A 24,749-nucleotide genomic window follows, 5' to 3' on the forward strand; every position below is an offset into this window, starting at 1 on the left:
TTGAGTAATATTGGGGCCCATAGGAAAATATCATGCTTGTCTGTTTTGAAGGGAAGAATGGAGTACAATTCTCACTTCTCCACAAATGTAGGTCTTTACGAAGCATACAGATTTTTTGTGATTGTTTTTTTACTTGCAGTGTGACAAGCTCTTTTGCCGGTGACATAATTGCGTAGTATTTGCTAAGAGATATTGCTACCCAAAACAGTCACCACAGGGAAAGCATCATGAAGATCTCTCTTTGAAAATGAGAAGAAACATAATTTTCTTTTGTAAAGAAGAAGAAGGGGGAAAAAAGATCCAACGCTTAATATCTACTCCATCAAACTTATTTAAAATTGATGGAGTGAGGATGGGAAAATTGAAGCGATGCTTGGAAGGAAAGTTATGTCCGTAGTAGAAAAAAAAGTAGAATTTTATCACAGATACCTGCAGAGTGCTTTCTGAGCGATCCAGAACAAAACCAATGGTGATCATACAATTAATATGTATTTTTGTTGCAAAGTTTTTGTAGGACACTGATACCTACAACCTTCTTCATTGTATCTTGATTGAATATAACTGAAAAATGGACTACATAGTAGTTAAATTAGATGAGGTGAGTAAAACTCTGAAAAATAAAACTAAAATTCTATACAGTTTAAAGTGAAAAACCCAGAGAAAAATATACCCTTACAAATGGAGTTGTGCTATCATACAGAAAGTACACACAAAGAAAAGGTCTGTCTTCTATAATGAGCCAAAAGATGAAGACCAGTCAGAAAAGTGGGTGTAGGTGATTTGGCTCTGTGATGCTGGGCATCCCTGAAAGGCCTATGGAGGCTCGTCTAGGACGAATGATGACATAAGTCCTCTGCTGATTATAACTCACCTGGCATGACTGCAGGGGGAGGGCAGGGGGAGGCGGTCCTTCTGTGGGGGCAGGAGACTTGGCTCTCCAGTGTGTTTGCCTGTGTTGCAGATGCAGGTGTGGGAGGAGGGCAGGGGACCTGGAAGGGCCAGACATGAAGTAACATCCACAAGGACCAAGGCTGCTGGGGGATGCAGTGAGCCCTGGAAGATGGGGCTAACATTTTCATCTTTCAGAGGTGTTTCCTCTCCAGGAGGAAGATAGATGTCCCTGTTCCCGTAGAATCATAGGGAAGGGATTGCTTTTCCAGATGGAAACTCAATGCCTGTTACAAAGGGGCACTTGTCACACCACAGACCCCTGACGGCTGGTGATGTGCCGCTGATGCTCCATGGTCATGGCACTGGTAGAGTTCTAGTTTTCATCCTCTCAGACGAGTCGCGCTTTAACAGACTGGGAGATGGTCCAGAACTCAAACAAATGAGAACCTTGGCACAGTTCAGGATTTATAGCATCCTCCTTCCCCTTCTCTGGAGGGAGACAGTTGAATAAAGGATGATTTCAATGAACCAGCTAGGGGGAGTATGGCCATGCTAATCCAGCGATCATTATTTTTTTTTTTTTACCACTGCTGACCTTTCCCTTAGGGTTGGTTGAACTGGAGAAAATACTTGTTTTGGACTATGGCCTTCGGATATTTTCCTTTATTCCACTCTGCATTATCATATTCTTATTAGTGTGTTCTTTCTAAGATACTCACTGCCAAGTTTAAAGAATGTGGCTATATCAGGAAGAGCATGCCATGGGGCTGAGCCAGATGGTTTTTTAAAGTGTCTGTTATTCTAGAGTTTTACGACTCGGATGTAACGTACTTCCTCTGAATAAGCAAACCAGAGGAAACAAATAAAAAGGTGCTTGTCCAGACTTAACAATAGTTTCTCACAAGTAGAAGTGATTCCTATTTCTGTGGGTCCCTGTCATGGCTCCCCAGATACTACCCAGTGATTTGTGGGAGTCCCAGGGAGGTGCCTTCCTTGTGTACACAATTATGTTCTCTTACTCCTCAGTGATTCTTTCATTCTCCTTTTTACCGGAAGTCTCCAAATCTGAACTGCCTCTCTGTGGGGCAGTAGATGCTGATAAGCCTGTTGATAGCAGTTACCGCTATGATCTCCCCCTGTGTCTGGCCACCCTCGCAGTGGCTACTGTCTCCATCCTGATGACTTGGCTACCACAGACTTGTGGGCACTCTCAATGCATCAGAATTCTCAACAGATTCTCTGAAACCTCTCATTCACCAAAGTCATAGAGTGTTCCAAACAGAGTGTGCGCCTTTAATATTTCGCTGTCTTTGGGATCTCTCAGGATGTATTTCCTAGAGCATGAGCTGCTCGAGATGGTAATGGGTCTCATATACAAAGAATTTCATAGGCAAATGGATTTGGGAAATACTGCTGTGCACAGAAGTAAACAGAGGTCTCCACGATAGACCTTCATGTGGGTCTTCATAATGTGAACATCAAGAAAATAAAAAGTAATTTCCCACATTTTCCATAGCTGATTATGGAATTTTTTGTTTGCTTGTTTGTTTATAAAGCTTCTGATAGGATTAATTTTCCAAAAAACGAAATCTGGGGACAAATTTATTGGGTGTTAATGAAAATAACTCTAGGGTTAAATATTGAGGAAGTTGTTTTTTTAAGTGTACAAATTCAACTCATACAAGTCTCGCTCTCTTTTTTTTTTTTTTTTTTACCAACAAACAAAAACAAACTTTATAAATAATTATAAAAATTATATTCAGGGAAATAGATTAGAAGCTTAGCAGGCTGCCAAGATAACAGTAGAGTTATTGTATTATAAGAAATTTTAAACTGTAAAATACTTTTGAAGAGATCTTTAAAAAGTTGTATGTAGATTTTTTTGTAATGAAAATCCTACCCAAATCGTCTTACATATATATAATCTTTTGACAACTTGACCCACTCCCTTTCTCCTCTCCTCTAAATCTCAGAATGACTCTTCCAGAGTCTGGAAAGCCAGCACGAAGTCATGGGTCTGTCCTTCAGCTAGATCACCATGAGCAACCTGACCTCTCTAAGCCTGGGTTTCTTTATATATAGAACAGAAATGCCAATAGCTAACATATTTTAGACAAATGAGATGAGTAATTTAACAGACCTGGCATGATGCCTGACTCACAGTAATTGTTGTGCATACACGTAATTGTTGTGCACATCAGAGACAGAGAAAGCCTGGACGGGGCGTTACAGTCAGAGGGGATCTGCTCAAAGATTTGAGCTCAGGATATACACATACATATTCTTCCAATTGCCCTGAGCCTGCTGGCTTGGAAAACAACTCAAAACATCATCAGCTCCCTGCTCCCTACATTACCATTCCCAAACTGGGAGGCCAGATGGAAATGGGGTTACAGTTTGAAGCTGTGGGTTCATCAGCCTTGCCCAGGGCTGTGCTCCCCTCCTGGAGCCATCCATCTAGAAGGAAGGTTCCACCTGCCGGGGCGTGAGGGAGGGAGCATTTGCTAAAGTAGCAGGCGCATCCTGGGTTCAGTTCAACGCCTCACTGCCTACTTTCGTCACATCCTTGTACTTCCTTTCTCATAACAATCATGACACTCAGCAGTATCCTTTCATCTTTCCTGTCTGCTCCTACCTGGCAGCTCAGTGCCAGCAGGTCCTGCTCCTGTCTTGGTGGCAGTATGGTCCCCAACAAGGAAAGTAATGCCTAACACCCAGGGGGGCTCCGTCAGTATTTGTGACACTGAGCACCACTGCATCTGCATCAGGGTATGCAGCCCCCCAAGAATCCCGAATAGCCACATACTCAGAAATAAAACCAGAACGAAAACCAACTTAGGCCTCTAGGACAGAAACTGCCAGGACAAGTTTTGGCCCAAAAATAGAGGAAAAAATGATGTATATTTACGATTTGTGTTTAGGAGAAGCCCCTGCAAAACAGGACAGAACAACACAAGATTGTTTGGCTGGAAATGGGTTCTCTGCGCAGAACCACAAGAGAAGGGAGGGAAGTCACGGAAGGCAGCTAAGCCCAGAAACAGCAAACACAAGGTGTCTGGCCGTGGACAACAGACCCAGAAGGGGCAGAGGACAAGTTAACCGTGTCTTGTGCCAAGAAAGACAGGCGTCAGCTTCCTGAGCTCCACGACTTTTAGGAGGGGCAGGCAGCAAACAGTTGTAGGTGCACAGTGCTGAGCCAGGCAGGGCTGTGGCAGCAGGGAGGGGAGCCCTTCCAGTGGCTGGCCTGGCCCATCCCTGTCCCTTGTGGGGCCTGCGGGAGGAGCTGAGGCTGACATCTGGCATCTGCTATCTTTTCATCCTTTTCAAAAAGATGGTCGAGGGCACCTGGGTGGCTCAATCCGTTGAGCATCCAACTTTGGCTCAGGTCATGATCTCACGGTTCATGAGTTCAAGCGCCACCTCGGACTCTGTGCTGACAGTACAGAGCATGCTTGGGATTCTCTCTCTCTCTCTCTCTCTCTCTCTCTCTCTCTCTCTCCCCCTCTCTCTCTGCCCCTCCCCTGCTCATGTTCTCTCTCTTTATCAAAAAAAAAAAAAAAAAAAAAAAAACGAAAACAAAAAAACAAATAACTTTGAGAAAAATAAAATTTAAAAAAATAAAAAGATGATTGGAATATATACATTTAGTACTCTTCTATCTGGAAAAATCTCTTACGGAGAACAGTTCTTACCCATGATTCCAGAAAATCAAGACTTTTTTTGTCATCTCTTTCTTTACTTTTTCGTAGCAAACCCGTCATTAATTTGCACTCTCCCAACAAGTTCCTGTTTTCCTGGGATGCTCATTTAAAAAGATTCCTTAATCTATGCTGTGGTCCGCCAAAGTGTAAAGGGTTTCTGTGATTATTTTAGGCTTTCATTTAGAAAATAAATAAATGGAACTCATATTTTCTTCTTTCTAGCTCGCTTCAGGTGCAGTTTTATTTGTTTGGTATATGGAAACAAATTATAAACTGACTAGTGCATTTTTTTTTCCTAAGAAGGTCATAGAGTTGTTCTCGATGAGAACCGTGTCAACATTCAGAATACTCTTTAAAAACATGAGCAGTAATTTCCTCCAGACCCACAAGAACTGTAACCCCAGAGCGCACACTATTCCGGGTCTTAAAACTGTTAACAAGAAGACAGAAGGAAGGTCTGCTTCTTTTTTTGCCAATACTACCCTCTAGTGGAAAATGGGCAAGAGAAAAGAGGTTGTCTTTGAAGAGTGGAACTTGTCCTTAATTTGCTGCATAACAGAGTATTTGCACAGAAGCAGATTTATGTACATTCTGCATCAGACATCCCTGGAGCATAAATATAATGAACTATTGATTAGGCTTGTTGGCATTGCATTTCAATAAATTTTCTCATCTGAAATAATGCATTGTGCAAGAACGTCTTAGCTACAATAGAAGATTGTAACCCCAAAATGTGTACAGTGTGCTATAAAAAGAAATGCTGCTATAGGAGCCGTATTGATTTCTTGCTCACCCTGTCAAAGGCCAGCAAACTTAACTAGGAGAGGAGCCCGTCTGTTAAAGGCCTTCGGTTTATTTACCGCCTTAGGTTTGTGCCTCATCAGTTTGAGGCCAGATTATAAAAAAATATCCACTCCGCCTTCAGAGCTGAATCTAGTGAATACTTTGTCAGAAAAAAAGGAAGGGGGGGGGGTGGTCACCGTACTCAGTGTTGTTAGCAGCTATATGACATAACTGGAAAATCATATCCCTCTTTTTTCCCCCTGAAGAATCAAATTATCCGAAAGCATCTTGTACCATTAAGGTTTGAAGCGTCCTTTGAGATGAAAAAAAAAAGAAGACAATTTATAGGAACATATTGAATTCATGTCACTCAGTAAATGTGACTCCCAGTGGGTTTGGGAACTCATGGAAAAAAATACTGGTGTTGGGCTCCTTCTGACCTCCAGGAGTTACAACTAAGGGGTGCAGAAGGATTCATTTCCACCCCATTAGTTCAAGATGCACTTGTTAAATTAATTGGAACTCTTGAAGAGAGCAGGGGAAAGTGTGCATGCAAATGTTTTACATATTTACCCCCCCTGCCTAGAAACTCAAGATCAATACCCACACCACCCTCATTACCAAGACTGAGTGCTCTCAGACTTATGTTCTTGTTCAGATTCTAAAGGTCATAATTTATAAAGGAAGCCTTTTGTTTTTGTTGTCCATGGACAGTTATGGATACTATCTGTGAAGCAGAGGAAATGATATTTTTACTTTTGCTTACTGTTGAAAATCTCTTATCCCTTATTAAAGTCTCCACGTTTTTCATATTTGCAACTCAGAAGTCAACTCTACTGTGAACAGAAAAACAAGGCTCCATTTGATTGTAAAAGATAATTATCCCGACCTCTTTGCAAAGAGAGGTGTTTATAATCAGTTAATTAGTGAGTTTCCAATTTACATTGTGCAGGGAAATTGTTGTATCACAGCAGATACGAGAGACTATGTATGACAATTTTCTTCCTTCGTTTTTAACAGCAAGTGAGAAGAAGATGACTTGGGGAGTAAGATAATTAACAAATTGAGCTTTAGGTTCAACTGTGTCTCACCCCAAGCACCCAGAACAACGCAGGGTGTAATTATTCTAAAATAAGTAAATTTAAGAAATACAAATCATCCATCTTAGTAGGCATTATTTTTGAAGAAAAAATGATATGCAGTCCTCCATAAAAGATAACATGGTGAGGAAGCAAAAGGGTCAGCTCTCAAGGGACCACACTTAGTAATTTGGCTGTGTGAAATAAGTAGATTAATTTAGGCAAAGTCACTACCTAGCCACAGAATCAGTCTTTACCTGTCCAATGGCAGTTCAGTAACGTGAAGTCAGGGCCGTTAGTTTTGTGCATCACCACAGTATCCCCAGTGCCTAGCCTTGAGTCGTAAAAGTGGAGGAACTTGATAAATTTTGTTTAATGAGTGACCCTGCATGAATAAGAATGTACTCATATCACCGAATTGTAGACAGAAAAAGGACAGCTAGAAATTAATTTGAAAAAACCTTCAGGAAATTACCATTGCTTTCTGTCTATAGGGACATCTAATTCTATGTGCCGTTCTTATAGGGTACTACAGGGAAAACATTCCTTAATCCTCTTCAGTAAAAATGGAAGACCACATCCAAGGCAATCTCACAGTTTGTATTTCAGAGATGTGCTCATCGTATCATTTTGCTAAGTATATAAGGAATTTTCAGTTGCAATAGACACATTAAAGACTTATGTTTTTTTAAAGGAGCAACCACAAAACCAACAAAAATGTCACCTGTTCCAGAGAATGGCACTTTGTATCAAATTTGCCTGTCCTTGTTTTCGAAGTTCAAAATCACCTCATACCACTGGAAGTATCTTTGGCTGACATTTCGAGCATTATCCCCATCTCCAGAAGGCAGAATTTCAGACTGCTTGCCCGAGTCGAATGGCCTTCAGCTGGTACCCCCGCCCATTAATATTGTACAGGAGCTCTGCCAGGTTCCTTTGGGGCACCGTTGTGCAGGAACAGTAATGGAATTGAGAAGGTGGAAGGTTGACAGTGGCTAATGGATCGCGTGATAGGAAGAGACGGGGCCAGTCTAGTAACTGTGTCCCTAACCTGGTTTCAGGGGAGGCTTTAAACCCTTCATTGTGTTTTACAGGATATGAATGATTATCCTCCAGTATTTAGTAAACGAATCTACAAAGGGATGGTGGCTCCGGATGCTGTCAAGGGCACGCCTATCACCACGGTTTATGCTGAAGACGCAGACCCTCCTGTAAGTAGAAGACGTTAATTAATACTCTGAGCTGTAGTGAAGAAAACCTTGCACGCTCACAAATGACGCAGGTTCTGGGACAGCATTAAAGTTGAGCTCCACCCTGTTCTCAGGCATTTTGCGTGCTCTCGCCTGTTGCACCCACAGGTACACACCATATTGCAAATGATTATTGTGGAACACAGACAGTTGCGCGTATGCTTTTTGTTTTTCTGGAGTTCAAAATTTATGATTCACCAGTTTAGCACTAGTAATAATTATATGTGGAAAGAATTCTCTGGGTTTGGAATCAGCATCATTAGGGTTCTGTATTTACAACAGTGGAAGCTAAGTTCAGTTGTGTTCGATCCCAATGTATTTTCCATGTTATTCATATATGACTGTGCTGGTAACAAACTCTAGATCAACAGGTGACACAATACTTATATTGAATGTGTTAATTTGAGTAAAATTGAAATATTAATATTTCTTTTAGAACATATCTAATACCTTCTTTTTTATCTAGAATTTTACCTCTTTTGAGATATCCCAAATTGCCTTCCGAAATAGAGGGTTTTCAATGAAAACCTTATTATAGCAGAAGTGAGGTACATGTTCCTTGATGTTATCATTTGACTGTCTTAAAAGTAGCATATAGAAATAATAGTACGTACATAAAAATGCTTTCTATAAACAGTTTGAGTGCTCTATAAAAATTAATTACTTATTCTCATAATAGCCAAATGATGAAGACTTTAAATCTTTTACTTCGAGTGAGCTACCACTATTAGTCAGTGGCTGATATATTCTAGAAAAATAATAGAAATATCTAATAAGCCATTATAGAAAAGTAAGAAAATAGAAGAAGACCGGAATTATATAAGTGATTTAGAAGTTCTGCTTTATATTGCTTATATAAATACTATTTGTATAATGGTATTTATTAAGAAAAGGTGAATGGCAATCATAACATTTTTCAGCTTCAACTGTGACAGGCCATATAAAGTCTTTTGCGACTATAAGGTCTTGAAAGATAATAATGTTAACATGAAAGCAATGACCTTTCACTCAGAAGCTCCTTTTTCTTGAGTGTGTTAAAATGTCTTTGAAACTGATTTACTGCATTTTGGGAAATATGGTAGGCGAAATTTCATAGATGTGAGCACACCAGTACAGATGCTGAGTGTGACATCGGTTCTTTTTCTGCTTTTCACGTAAACTTTCAGAGGCAGAAAATACTTGGAAATTAGGAATACACGTTCAATTCTATTCAAGACTTGTGTTTAGAACATCAAGCCTAGACTGATTATTGTGCTAACCAGTTTTTGCTCTCCTGACCTGACAGTCGTACAGGAAGAACATGACTGCATATAGAAATTATAACATGCTGTACTAAATGAGTATAAAAAGCACAACATCTTAAAATGCTCATATTTCTAATTCATATTAGCACACAATTTAAGGCAGTGTTATGATTAATGGTATTAAGATGAAGACTAATGTAGTTGTACTCATCACCTCAGTGGGACAGACCTCACCATCTTAGCATGGACGACAAAATCCTCATTTCACCATGGGGACCTGCCACCGTGGTCCCTGGTTTGACATTCAGGTCACCCCACTGATGTCACAGAAGTTGTCTTGGTCTGTTATTTGTTCTATAAATAAATGCCATCACTTATCTAAGCTATCCAGAGAGAAGGCCCTGTTTTTTGCACCCGGAAGCTCTTTCATGGAAACAGCAGGCTCAGGTCCCATACTTCTTCTAAGAATGTCTTAGATTTGCATCCCCAGTAGTACCTCTTAACATTTTATACCTAATGCTGGCTTGTCAGTAGGTGAGAGGCAGATGCCAGTCATTCAGTTGAGATACTGAGCATATTTATTTCAGTTAGTGAATATGTATTTTATTAGACTCAGGCTTTTTTATTAAGGTCTTTATTTTAATTTCAGTATAGTTAACATCTGGAGTTATGTTAGTTTCAGGTGTAAAATATAGTGATTCTACACTTCCATACATTATTCAGGGCTCATCACAACAAGTACCCTCCTTAACCCCCATCCCCTGTTACCCCCATCCCCCCAATGTCCTCTCTGGTGACCATCAGTGTGTTCTCTAGAGTTAAAAATCTGTTTTGGGTTTCTCTCTTTCTCTCTCTCCTGTATTTTTCCTTTGTTCATTTGTTTTGTTTCTTAAGTTTCACATATGAGTAAAATCATATGGTACTTGTCTTCTTCTGACTTATTTTGCTTAGCTGAATACTCTCTAGCTCCAACCATGTCATGGCAAATGGCAAGATGTCATTCTTTTTTTTTAATTTTTTTTAACGTTTATTTATTTTTGAGACAGAGAGAGACAGAGCATGAACGGGGGAGGGGCAGAGAGAGGGAGACACAGAATCTGAAACAGGCTCCAGGCTCTGAGCTGTCAGCACAGAGCCCGATGTGGGGCTCGAACTCACGGACCACGAGATCATGACCTGAGCCGAAGTCGGCCGCTTAACCTACTGAGCCACCCAGGTGCCCCGATGTCATTCTTTTTTATGGCTGAGTAATATTCCATTGTGTATACACACACACACACACACACACACACACACTACATCTTCTTTACCCATTCATCTATTGATAGACACTTGTGATCTTTCCATAATTGGGCTATTAAAAAATAATGCTGCAATAAACATAGAGTTACATGTATCCCTTTGAATTAATGTTTTTGTATTTGGGAGGTCAATACCCAATAGTGTGATTACTGGATGATATGGTAGTTCTATTTTTAACCTTTTAGGAATCTCCATACTGTTTTCCTCAGTGGCTGCACCAGTTTGCAGTCCCACCAACAGTGCACAACGGTTCCTTTTTCTCCACATCCTTGTCAGCACCTGTTGTTTCTTGTGTTGTTGATTTTAGCCATTCTGACAGGTTATCAGACTCCGTGCTGATCCTTGACCCACCAACCATCTTTGGCCTACCCAGCATTCATCACTGAGTTTCCCCATCATTGCTGCAAGGCAGATCCCTTAAACTAGCATGGTCACCATTGGGCTGCACCAGCACCAACCAGAAATAAAGGCTTAATTCCGTGAAAAATCTCAGAAGATAAATATTTATTGTGCAATTTTCAAAAATAGTATAATTGGTTTTTCTTTTTATTATTTTACGTTGGTGCCATAAGTACAGAATAAATATTTTTTGGATGAGCTTGTTAAGCAATTTCCACTTGGTTGCTATCATAAACATTTACTGATTAGAAGATACCATTCAGGGCTCCATGTATAAGTATCTATGGAGACACGTGTGGATATATAATGGTCTCCTTTCCAAACTAGGAGCTGAAGTCTTTGAGGACGGGAATCAAACCTTAATTCCAGTTTGCATTCCTGTGTCCAACTCAATGCTTGAAACTTAGTGGTCTGTTAGGAAATGTTTGTTAAATAATTGAATAAATGAAAAAATTCACAGTTATTTCTCTGTTCTTCAGAACTGACAATGTGTGACAGGTATTCAGGAAATGAGTTAGTTGTGATCTTGGGGACCCGTGTGCATAGCCGCAAGCCCCAGTCTGGCTGTCTGAGGGCTGTGAGGTTAAGGCGGGTGCCATGTGCAATGCCAGGCACCACTTCTATACTGGGCATTGCTACAACTCAGAGGTAATCATTTTCACCTCGAGAGGCTGGCCACCTCTTCTTCAAGCCACCATATGTCTTCTGAATGAAGTAAGAACCACCGTTTTCACCTAGAAAATAGCAACAACAAAATCCTTTGAGGTTTCAGATGGAGAAACTGGGTAAGGTCTTAGAGCCAGAGAGAGCATTGCTGCTGAATATCATATAAGAATTATAAAATGCATTTTGTGCAGAAGTAGAGTGCTCTAGAGGGAAGGTTGCTTTTTGTTTTTTGTTTTTTCCCACTGAATTAAAGCTGTTAGGGCTTTATTTTCTGCCGTGTTTTTGTGACAGCTTTGGCATTATGTAGTTCACCAGAGATATGAGTAGGGAATGACTGATCATTTTGGATATTAAAAATTGCTAACCTTTTCTTTGTGCTCACCAGAGACTTCTCACTCCAGACTTTGACAAAACAAAACTGCAAGTGTAATTTCCATTTGCATATTTTATTCTTTCCAAAGCTGCAAGCCAGACCCTGGGACACAGGGGTTCTCTTTGCAGGCAGGGCGAGTGCCTGACGGAGTAATGTCCCTTGCGAGCATGTGGACGCAGAAAAGTTGGCATAAATAAATGAAGTTTACATTATTACTATTTCCAAGAAAGCGTGAGGAGCCCACAGAGGATTTTTTTCCCCATTGTGATAGTACTCTTTCCACTTCATGCATTTCAGGAATTTATTAGATTCCTTTTTAAAGTAAAGTAGTGATTGGGAATGTGTTCAATATTAGCAACTGTGACCAACTTTCTTATTTGCTTATACTGGTGTAAGAATTACTCAGATGTCGAAGACTTCTTTTTCCGAATTTGGATATTCACTTGGGAAATAAATATGCTCCATAAGAGAAATCTTGGAAGTTCTCAATAGTAATTGGCTTTAAAAATCAGTTGAGTGTTCTCACTATGTTTTTTTGGTCAGAAATAATTTTGGTGCACCTGGGTGGCTCAGTCAGTTAAGCATCCGACTTCAGCTCAGGTCATGAACTTATGGTTTGTGAGTTCGAGCCTCATGTCGACCTCTGTGCTGACATTGCAGAGCCTGCTTGGGATTCTCTCTCTCCCTCTCTCTCACTGCCCCCTCTCTCTCAAAATACATAAATAAGCTTAAAAAAAAGAAAGAATTTTTTAAAGGGCCAATAATTGCAAGTGTAGGGTACTTTTTCCCTCTGCTGAGATTTTGAGAGCTTTCCTGGCCATTCAGAGTTCAGACACCCTGCCTGGGGAACTATTTTTAAAGTGTTTTCACAGGTGGCTTTAACATCCTTTCCAATCATTCAAGTGCCGTTGGTCTCTAGAGAGTAAAAAAAGATGGCCGGGTTTTCTTTTCTGCGATGCATACTTTGTGTTTTATTGAATTGACAAGATGTCACCAAATAATGCCAAGTAATGGTGGTTATCTTCTCAAAATGTTTACCCCTTGGGTCTCACAGTAGAACCAAAGTAACACTTACCTCTATCCATGATTGCCCTGTGGGCAAAAGTTAAAACCATTCAAGGCTAGGAGTTAGAGATTATATTTTTGCCTCCGTTGTAACACGGTGTTCTGTATTATTTTCCATTGATGTCTCTACAGATCTGATTTTCCTCACTCACCACATCCTGGCTTGTGTTGTTATGTTATACTGACTTATATTATTGCCAGCATTTTAAATTAGCAAAGACTCTGTCAAAGCTCAGTGCCTACCAACCACATTGGCTGACCCTCAAGCATGTGGGGGAGTGCACACAGCTCACTGGTTTTTTCCCTTCACATCAAAGCTGTCAGGGAATAGTTATCAAAAGCTGTTTTTGCAAAGCATGTCAGCTTGTGAAAATTGAGATGATGTAGCCTCAACCTGTGTCTCTCTGGTCTCGAATACTTAATTAGAAAGAAAACACACAGAGAGACAGTTGGGACTTGATCTCTAAAATGACAATGAGCTATAATTAGATTTGAGAGTGTAAATGAGTACAAAAGGGAAGGTTTTATGAGAAAGTTTATACATGATTAATGTCTGGAAAAGGCTTATCTAATGTTTTAAGAATCTGTGTCATTTTCTTTCTGTGGCTTATTGATTCCTTTCAAGAACAATTACGTTGTTAGCATTACTTGAGATCGATATTAGATTTAACTGTTTCAGATGTAAATATTGCTCTTCTAATTAAAACCTGCCATCTTTCTAAGACTAAAGGGGCATTTTTCTTTTGTTGTAAATGGCAGCATCTGTGAAGCTTAGGGGGTGTTTTGGCCTTTAAATATGTGTCACCCAGTGATACAGCATTGTTTACACCATTTTTCTTTTATGAGAATAAACCTCATGGGGTCAGGATCCCAGCATGCATCAGCAAGAGGTTTCCAAGGGAATTGACTGAAATATAGCAAGGCTTCTACGGCGCTCCTATAGGCCTCCGTCGTGGCTTAAATCATGTATTTTATTGTAAAGTTCTGGCCAGCGGAAATGGGAAGAGATCCTCTGGAAGAGTATCTTGGCTTCACATGATCTGGGTTTGTGATGTTGACACCCTCAAAGCTAAGCCACACACTGGCATGGAGTCTCTACAGGTATCTCTTTGAGTTCCTGATTTCAATTCTTCTGGGTGTACACCTATAAATAGGATCGCAGGGTCGTAAGGTAGTTCTCTTTTTAATTTTTTGAGGGATCACCATACTGTTTTCCGTAGTGGCTGCACTGGTTTACAATCCTACCAATAACGTACGAGGGTTCACATTAGCTCTCTGGTGACATTTGTTCTCTATTGGATTGTTTTGATAGTAGCGATCCTAACATGTGTGAGGTGACGTCTCATTGTGGTTTTGATTGGCATTTCCATAACGATGAGTGATGTTGAGCATCTTGTCATGTGTCTGTGAATGTCTTCTTTGGAGACATCCGTATGTCTTCTTTGGAGAAATCTTTATTCAAGTTCCTTGCCCATTTTTTTTAACCAGATTATTTATTTGGTTGTCATTGTTGTTCTAGAGACCTGCCGTACAACATTGAACTTATAGTCATCACTACTGTATTGTACACTTAAAAATATTTTTAAAAAGTAGATCTCATATTAAGTGTTCTTACCACAATATAAGTAAATAAGGAAAGAAAGAAAGAAAGAAAGAAAGAAAGAAAGAAAGAAAGTAAGTAAGTAAGTAAGTAAGTACTGGGACGCCTGGGTGGCTCAGTCCTTTAAGCATCCAAATCTTGATTTTGGCTCAGGTCATGATTTCACAGTTCATGAAATCAAGCCCCACATTGGGCTCTGCTCTGACCATGAAGCTTCCTTGGGATCCTTTCTCTCTCCCTCTCTCTCCGTCCCTCCTCCACTTGCTCTCTCCCAAAATAAATAAATAGCATTAAAAAAAAAAAAACAGTACTTATGTGGTACCTGAGTGGCTCAGTTCATTACCTGTCTGACTCTTGCATTCAGTTCAGGTCATGATCTCACTGTTTGTGAGACTGTTTGTGTGACCCGAGTCAGGGTCTGTGCTGACAGCGTGGAGCCTGCTGGGGGCGGGGGGGGGGGGGGGGGGGGGTGGTGGGGGGGAGGGAGGTGTCCTCTGTCTGCCCCTCCCCCACTCATGTGCACGCTCTCTCTCTGTCAAAATAAATAAACAAATTTTTAAAAAGAGTAACAAAATGGTACTTGCTCTGTTGGATTGGTATGAGGATGATATGATAGCATTTGTGGGGAACAGTTGGTGCCTACAGTGAATACTCAGCAAATATTATCTGCCATTGTTGTTGTCTTTCCCTGGTCTTTTTCAGGCTTTGCATTTCTGATACTTGCCTTCTGTATTTACTGTTTATATTCTGCTACCTTCTCTCTTTTCTTTTCACCTGCACTCCGGGAAAGCCTGTAAAGGTCACAGGTCGGGTCAACCGAGCATGGGGGTGGGGGGATGCGTAAGGTACGGGGCAGCGGAGAAGGAGCGGGCCTCTGTGACAACTTCTTCCCAGCCTGATCTCTTCTGGGGGTCTTTTTGCAGTGCATGTGCCTGAGGTGAGCCCTCTGAACTCAGGGTTCTGTTTGAGCAGGCCACTGCTCCGGGCGCATGCGATGGCGTGTCTGGCTTTAAACCTGGCTCTCCCAGCATGATAATGGAGGGCCCTCACCCCCGTTCTCTCCCCTGCTCCAAGCAGACTTGCCACAGAGTCAGAGAATCCCAAAGCATTCAGGGGAACCTCAGGATCAGGAATTTCAGCCACACGGGGGACTAGCACTTCAGAGAGATTCCCATACAGCCGTGGTCATTATTAAGTGTGATGTATCTTCAGAACTTCTAGCACAGCAGGATTTTATGAGCACACAGCACCGAGAATGAAATGTGAGAACATAATACTCAGTGAAAGTAGTAAGAAAAAGAAAATAATGCCATTATATAAAGGCTTTTTTTAACAAAAAGCAAAACCGCACACAGTACGCAACAATTAGGTCTTCCCCCAAAAATGCTGCAGAGTAAACAGTACCAAATTGTTACTAATTCATTATATCAAAGATTTATATTCTTACTCGTAGATCTCCAAGGCAGCTAGGGGTTGGCCGACCTTGCTCTCCGGCTGAAGGTTGGCCTCAAATCTGTCCCACGTGAGTCTTCTTTCAGGGATCTTTGCCGAAGCTAGCCTGCCCTGTTCACAGTGAAGATGAAACCACAAGGGAATTTGCCCAACTGACATGGTCACAGGTCAGGCCACTGGTTGTGTGTCTGTCTTGCGTCCATTGACCAAAGCAAGTCCCACAGCCCAACCCAGAATCAATGGGCCTGGAAGTGGAGGAAAAAGGAGTGGATATTTACTGAACAATAGTACGATGTACCACAACTGTTCAGTTAAGGTTCTCTTTAAATTCATTAAAGTGGTTGAGGAAGATTGTAGGAGTAAGGTATGAGGATAAAAGATGTAAAGAAATGCTAAGTGGAGGCACCTGGGTGGTTTAGTCGGTTGAGCATCTGACTCTTTGTTTGGGCTCAGGTCACGATCCCACAGGTTCTTAAGATGGAGCCCCATGTCAGGCTCTGTGCTGACCGTGCAGAGCCTGCTTGGGATTCTTTCTCTCTTTTTCTCAAAATAAATAAATAAATATTAAAAAAAAAAATAAATGAGAAGCAAATATGCCTATTGATCCACTGACGGCAATGTTTCATAAACTGTGGATTATATTTAACTTAAATCTCTATCCTTATGTTCCAAATGAAATAGAAATTCTTTAATATTTATTACACGTGTGTATCCATTGTTAATTAAGAGTACTGCGTTAGGTATTAAAGATTAAAACGGTCATGTTTACTAGCCTAAGAATTTCAAATTCAGAGAGTTAGAAATCAAGTAAATAGAAATGACAGACCATAAATCTCTGAAAAGTAAGTCTTTATAGTGCTATGAAATTAGACAGAAGGGATCCTGATTTTGTATGGAAAGCCAAGGAAGTTTCTGGAAAAAGTGGCTGGAAGTTGAAGTCTGGAAGAGAAAGGCATTTCCACTGGAAGGTGACGTGACAGAATTAGGCCCTAAAGTCAGAGGGAGAAAAATAATGATCAAAAACCAAAAGAAAATACTTTTGTCAGGAGTCTGGAGCAGTAAACCCAAGTCAGACTCTGTGGATTCGGCTAGACCATGAAGACAGTGCCAAGATTTCTTGTCTCATCCTAAGAAAAGTAGGATTTTCAAACAGAGGGGACAGGATCACTAGTTATTAGCTCCCGTTCAGATTCATCCCTACTTTTAAGTTCCTTTGTTTTTATGAGTTGGCTTCTGTGAGGAAAGCTGAATGTGTGCCGTTTTATAAATTTTAAAATGTATCTGAGTGAAAACATTTGACAAGGAATGTGTTATTTATTTGATGTCTGTAGGGGATTGAGTATGTTTACCTTTGAAAAACATGTTTTCCTGAAGATTCAGAGGTAAATAACTACTGCTCAGTGTTTTCAGTAGTTATGTTAATGCCGCATCCGTAGAAACTGAACTGTGTGCACCACCTGACCTCTATCAGGTCATGACATCTGGCACAAGGAAGTTGGCTGTGCAAGTGTGGACTCACTATGTCGTCAACATGTTGCAGTCACTACAGGTGTGAAAGGGAGGGGAGGGGAGAGGGAGGGAAAAACCACACTTGGAGAGTTTCCCAGGGTCTTTCAAGGATACCTTAGCGTTCGGTCAGATCCACTAAAAAAACCATTATGATTGCCAAACACGACCCAAACCCCTTTACAGTAGTCCCTAATGCCAAATCACACTTGGGAGGTTTTGAGAATTATACCATTACAAAATACATCATATTAGATGCTTTCAAAGATATGGGGAAAAAGAAGTTTGGAAACCACATCAGGGGGAAGAATCTTGGTATACTTGAAAACCAATTACTTCATGTTTGTGTGTAATGGTAATAACAGGTTTAGTATTCCCTGATTTAATGTGATTCCCATTATTACGAAGAAAATTATGTGGGTCTGAATAAGTAATTTCTTGATAATTATGTATATAAGAAAAATTACTGAATCAAGATATCCCCTGGTATTAAGAACTTAATTATTTTGGCCCGTTATAGTCTCATTGAAATTCCCTATGTTTGCAACTTTGGGACATCTTTCATACAGACCTGCAGTTACCTTCTGTAGTAATTAATTATATTTTTATCATCATTAAGTGAAAACATATTGTGTTTAATGCTCACTGTAAGAATGTAAGTCATAAGTAAAAATGAACTGAGTAATAAAGAAGGTAATTGAAATCTCAGGGTTCTATTTTCTTGAGATAAATTTACATTTACTCTGCCACATTAGTTAGACCCACTCTGTCATATGTAAATGTTTTTTGATGTAAAAAAATCTAATGTCAACACCATCATGACAGGATTTTTGTTTTGGTGGGGGGGCTGTCATGTTCCCATCATCTAGGGAAAAAATGCCCGGTTCAGGTTGTCACTGTGTCACCATATTGCTCTGTATGTGCTGAATAAATGGCTATGCCATTACTAGCTCATACTAATATTTACTGAGCCTTTCACAGTCAAATTTAGTAGATAAAAGGACATCACAAAGCGGAAATGCCTTTCACATTTTGGAATCCCCACTCGATTTAAATAAGTCACATACTACCTCAAATCATATTTGGAAAGGAGCCTAGTACAGGAACAAACAAATCAATTAATTCATTTGTTAATAGATGTCATTAAGTCATGTCCTTCCTGAGGGCAATTAGGGTTGGCACACAGCCGAGTCCTTCAAAGCTATTGACGAATGTCACTAGGGGTTGGCATCTGTGTTTAACCAGGAATAATGATACTGTACTGCCCTTACTTGACTTCTTTCAACCTCATTTCCATGTGAGAATAACAAGACCATTTCGCTGGCTTGGTGTTTGGGTTTAATGAAGAATGAAAGCGCTTAGCCAATGTCAGGCACAGAGATGTTAGTTGATGTTTCGTTCTCCTCGTCCTTGCTTTCAGGCAGATGGGAAAGATGGCGAACTTCACCTCTGGTTTGGTACAGTGCTGACATAGTCATCATTTGTACACCTGAGGATGTCAGTGCCTGGACTTGTAAAGTAATTCTGCTGTCATCTGTGTCATTGGCCAATTTGAGAGGAAAATTTTCACGAAAACACGTGCTAACTGGGTCTCCCCCCCACCCCAAATAAATATGTACATACTTCAAGAAAGTTTTTTTTTTTAACCGAAAATTAGCAAGGTCTTTTGTTTAAATTGATATCTTTAATTTATGTCACTTCATAATGATACATGTCTACTTTTATCCCCTTGAGTGGAAGATAAAGTATCCACAATCTTGACACACACCTTACGTTTTAGCTTGTCACTTTCGTACCCAAACGATGCACCAGATCAGACTTGACCAGTAACACAGTCGCTACGATCTATGTAGCAGGGGACGTGTTCAAGGCACATCTTGATGTGTAAATGCCTGCGCAGTGAGGTGAAATTCACTTAACAAATTATTTTTGACTTCTTAATGGAAAGGCAAAAAATCATCTGCTCAAGTGGAACTCACCCTCAAGGGACAGAGATATGTGCAAACCCATAGTCTAGTAAATATGTAACATAATTCAGACAAGGGTACATAGTCTAAAAAAACAGAGAGTAAGGATTGACAAATAGAGAGGAAGGGTTGACTCAAGGGGCTTATGAAAGGGTGTGGGTGGAGGATGGGCCATCTGAAACTTGGATGTTGGGAGGAACCACTCACACAGGAGTGATATAGCAGAGTGAACAACAGAAGAATGTGGAGGTAGGTGCGACCTCGGTGTTGTATGAGGTCAATCTTGTCGAATTACTTTTGATGATCATCAGGAAGGTAGGGATATGAGATGAACTCCATCTCCTCCACTCAGTTCTCCTTCTAATACCCTCAGGACTCAGCTGTGTCTACTCAGTAGACGTGTTGAATGAGTGAATCCCACGTATAATGAATTCATCCCTTTGCTATAAACATGAGCAAGGTGATAGGTATTAGGGAATAGATAATTTATAAAATTTTCAATTGCTGATATTTTATATAATTTTTAAATTTAAATTTACATCAGTTTTAATTTCAGTGGTCTGTGTGGTGTCAACTCGAAGTTTTCATCACCCATTGAATGATTAAGCTCCCACTAATATCAGGGTTCTTTTTTTGAACATTTTGTTTAGGGAAATATATCGCTCTAAAGGAGAATGTGTCACTTACTTGAAAATTCAGGGAAAAAATATCTCAAATCCTTGTGGTGAATGGAAGTGACATTAAGAGGGGTTGCTATACCAGCACCTCATTAGTCTTTCAAAATCACGGTTGTCTGAAGTCATGCATGCTCCAATAGACAGACGAGGTCAGCTGGATTTATAGAAATTGCTGTCACAGTAAGTGAGGAGGCTTCAAAAATGCTGACTGTTATGCTTCACACATGTCCTCAGTTTCCATAAAATTTTAACAAGGGACTCATTGTATTTACCCTTCAAAAGACTCCAAGAGGCATAATGATAAGAAACTCTATTTTTGCCCCCACTTCCTGCTGAAAAGAGAATCTTTGCAAACAATTTTACCACTTTCCTATTAAATTAATGTTTGTCTTGGCTAATTTATTTCATTTGTTTTGATAATGCCTGTTTGTGGTGGATCGGTTAATAGATCAAAATTCCCAAATTGCTTAGTCTTCTTTTTTTTTAATGTTTTTAACATTTATTCATTTTTGAGAGACGGAGACAGATCACGAGCAGGAGAGGGGCAGAGAGAGAGAAGGAGACACAGAATCTGAAGCAGGCTCCAGGCTCCGAGCTTTCAGCACAGAGTCCGACGCGGGGCTTGAACTCACGAACTGTGAGATCGTGACCTGAGGCAAAGTCGAACGCTTAACGTACATATCATGAGATTACCCATGAAATTTCCATAAATCATGTTGGATCAAAGTTTACCTTATAGTCCCCTATTTGAAATTCTACATTGCCTGAAATGTCAAAATACATTTTACCTCATGATATTAAAATATCTGTTCTAAGGAAGAGATATTATAGTTTAGTGAGTTAACTAAAGAACAAAACTAAATGGTTTCCACTATGTGGATATCTAAAGTATTCGTCTTCTTTGGTGGTGACCTAAAACCATATATAAGTTGGTTTTTTGTTTTAATTTTGAACCCACAGTTTGAATACATTTCTAAACAACTATGATAAGTAAGGGCGTGAAGACAGAAAGACAAGAAAATAATTCCTCAGATGATACAAACGCAATTAGAACTATCCTAACAAAAGGAGGCTGGGGGTAAAATATTGGTCTTCATAAATGAAGGAGAGACTCTGCTCCATCTTACAGAGGCCAAAATGAGCTTGGCTTTCGGCAAATGTTTTGCTGAGGAAGAGCCTTTCTAACTGTCTCAGTCCTCAAATGCCACCTTGGGTCTTAACAGCATGTATGAGCTAACTTTGGCCAAAATCTTTTAAAATTTATCTGAATGCTATGGTTCGGTGGTGGTAGTGTCTAAAGATGGCTGGGGGGCCTGGGGGGCTCAGTTGGTTAAGTGTCCGACTGTGGCTCAGGTCATGATCTCACGGCTCTTGGGATTGAGCCCCGCATCAGGCTCTGTGCTGACAGCTCAGAGCCTGGAGCCTGCTTCGATTCTGTGTCTCTCTCCCTCTCTGCCCCTGACCCATTCACACTCTGTGTCTCTTTCTCTATCAAAAATAAATAAACATTGAAAATATTTTTTAAAAGAATAAATAAAGACAGGGAACTAAGTGGTAGCCCCCAAGGTTTCTTTGGTTCTAAGCAAAGACCGATCAATTTGTTTTATCAGAGTGCAGGACCAAGAAGTCATTTGCTTATCATTTATAAATTAAACTGTAGCCTAGTTTTAATGTAGTATGATGTTTAAGAAAATAATTTTTGCGAACTACTTGTAGTGTTAGTGACTTTATTATAATTTGAAAATGTTATAGAAAAAGAATCTATTGCCATAGTCATAAAATTTTAAATATTTACTTTTTTATAAAAAGATAGATCTTCCTTCTGTCTATGAATGGTCCAAAAAACTCTCTTAATAAACATACAAATGCATATACAGAGAGATATAGTATAATATACATACTAGCTTATCCTGAAGTAGAGTGATAAATATTTTCATCTCAGTTTTAAGTATTTTTTACAGGTTGGCTTACCAAACATTTGGCTTGGTTTACTTGGTTTACTTAAAAAAAGAATTGTATTCAATGTATTCAACTGGGAGAAATATCAACATATTGGGAATACATGAGTGTAAACCAAAGTCCCTCAATTTCTGGCACAATTTAAATTTTTAAAACATTGTAAATTAATAGTTATCTAAATTGCCAAATATTTGGGTTTTTAATGTTAATATTTAAATTTATATTTACCTAAATGATATATTAATGTGTACATAATGTACTTATTAAAATATATAACTTATAAAAAAAAAGAAAAAAATATATATATAATAACTTATAAAGTCAATGGACTATTTCATTGTATTTTTAAAAATACAGTTGAGTGAATTTAGAATACTCTGATCATATCTATTAAATTGTAATGGAATCAGTACTGAAGGATTTTAAAAAATAAGAGTGATAAATATTAAGTAATAAAGCTTATAATAAATAGTCCTTTTTTGTAGCATGGTTGAATATGTGGATTTTATGATGACATTGTTTTCCAGGTTAATTTTACTTTTAATGACTTTTAATGACTTTTAATTTTATTATTAATTTTACTTTTTATGACTTCTTGAGAAACATGCCATTGACCTGATTCATGTCATAAATGGCCCAGGGACAGTGTTAGGCATGTTGAGGCTGTCCCCAAAGCCAATTGCCTTTTCCTATCATATAGCCTGATTATTTAAGTATAAAGCAACACTTTTTTAAAGATTTTGGAAAGAAAAAAAAAAAAGGAGGAAGGGAGGAAAGAAAGGGAAGAAAGGAAGAAAAGAATAGAGAAAAAGTATGTTGGTGGGAGAAAAGAGGGAGCAGGGAGGGAAAGAAAATGAAAAGCCTTTTGAATATATTCAAAGGAAAAATCCAAATAATTTTAGGTTATTATTTATTGTTGCATGTAATATCAAATAAAATGTGGTGCCTTGATACAATGTGATAGAGGGAAAAATTAAAATGTCTCTGGTGGGCTGATGATGCCATAGGAAAGCCACATTCTGTTTATGTGTGGTAAAATCATAGAACAAAAAGTTCATTGACATAGCTAACATATAACATTTATTTTCATATACATACAAATTTATCTGTAATGATTCTCTAGGAAGGGCCTGGTGTTCTGGATAGCAAAATAGTTTAGGCATGTGAGAGACAGCATTCCATAAAACCAGAACTTTTTCTCTTTTTATTTGATCAGTTAAAGCTGTACTTCAGAATGGACCATGAATGTGCCGGCTTTCGTCAAGAGCGTGTGTGGTGTATAATGAACATACTTAAAGTTTCTTGGTCACTAATCTTGTGATTGCCCTCAGAATTTTGGTTATACTACGGACAGAATGGGTGCCGAATCTAACAGAAACCCTGAAATTTCATTGCTGAAACAGTTTGTGCTGTCATCTTGCTCTTTCTTCATTCATTCCTCACGGGATATGTGTTCCGGAACTTCCCTGGGCGGAGCCCTAAGGCAGGATTTACAAGGGCTTCTAATTCTAGAGCATTTTTCCCAAGTAACTTTGCTCAATTGTATCGCTATTCATTTTCATGTCAAAGTGTTCCTGTCGGATAGCATAGATGAATGTTAAGTTGGGTTAATGTGTAAGGACCTATGTTTTAGTATGAGCTGTGTTTCATCTGAGTAATAACACTGCAATGTACTATCTGAGGAAATTCTGGAAACTAGATAACTCTTAAAGACTTGATTTTCTTTTTGTAAAATATGGTTACTACTCATGCCAACTCCTGAATTTCTTATAAGCATAAACAAGAGAATGCATGAAATGAACATTCTCTGATAATGTAGTAAAGTGCACAAATGAACAGCTGACAACTCCTGTCATTATCATTATTTTTTTTTTTTTAATTTGAGTATATTTGACACACAATGTCCTATTAGTTTCAGATGTACAGCATAGTAGTTAAACAACTCAAGACAGGGGCACCTGGGTGGCTCAGTCAGTTAAGCGTCCAATTTCGGCTCAGGTCATGATCTCATGGTCCGTGAGTTCGAGCCCCGCATCAGGCTCTGTGCTGACAGCTCAGAGCCTGGAGCCTGCTTCAGATTCTGTGTCTCCCTCTCTCTCTGACCCTCCCCCCATTCATGCTCTGTCTCTCTCTGTCTCAAAAATAAATAAACATTAAAAAAAATTTTTAAATAAATAAATAAATAAATAAATAAAAATAAACAACTCAAGACATTATCTGTGCTTACAAGTGTACTTACTCTTTGTCACCGCACATCACTATCACAGTACCATTGGCCGTATTCCCTGTGCTGTGCCATTCATCCCTGTGACTTATTTATTCTATAATAGAAGCTTGTACCTCCCTGTCCCCTTCACCCATTTTTCCTACCTCCCCTCTGGCAACCATCTATTTATTCTCTGTGTTTATGGGTCTGATTCTGCTTTTTGTTTGTTTATTCATCTGTTTTGTTTTTGAGATCCCACATGTCAGTGAATCATATGATGTTTGTCTTTCTTATTCTGACTTATTTCACTTAGGTTCAGCCATGTTGTCACAGACGGCAAGATCTCATCCTCTGCTATGGATGAACACTATTCCAGGATACATATGTAGCATGTATATAAATACAAATACAAATATAAATATAATACAAATATAAATATAAATATAAAGCATACGTATATTCTACCAATTGATGGGCACTTGAACTGCATCCATATCTTAGCTATTGTAAATAATGCTTCAGTAAACATAGGGGTGTGTATATCTTTTTGAATTAGTGTTTTTGTATTCTTTGGTAATTCCAGTAGTGGAATTACTGGATCATAGGGTAATTTTACTTTTAATTTTTTT

General features: G+C 39.3%; 1 protein-coding gene across 6 annotated transcripts in view; it reads left to right on the forward strand.

Moving 5' to 3' along the window:
* PCDH15 (protocadherin related 15) overlaps positions 1-24,749 on the forward strand; it is an 836,749-nt gene that overhangs the window by 642,901 nt on the left and 169,099 nt on the right. For all 6 annotated transcript variants that reach the window (XM_042907891.1, XM_042907887.1, XM_042907888.1 and 3 more), the window contains one exon: positions 7,549-7,665. In XM_042907891.1, the coding sequence (XP_042763825.1) occupies positions 7,549-7,665 (117 nt within the window). The remainder of the gene's footprint in view (positions 1-7,548; positions 7,666-24,749) is intronic.

This window comes from Panthera leo, chromosome D2 (genome assembly GCF_018350215.1).
Source record: "Panthera leo isolate Ple1 chromosome D2, P.leo_Ple1_pat1.1, whole genome shotgun sequence".
NCBI lineage: Eukaryota > Metazoa > Chordata > Mammalia > Carnivora > Felidae > Panthera > Panthera leo.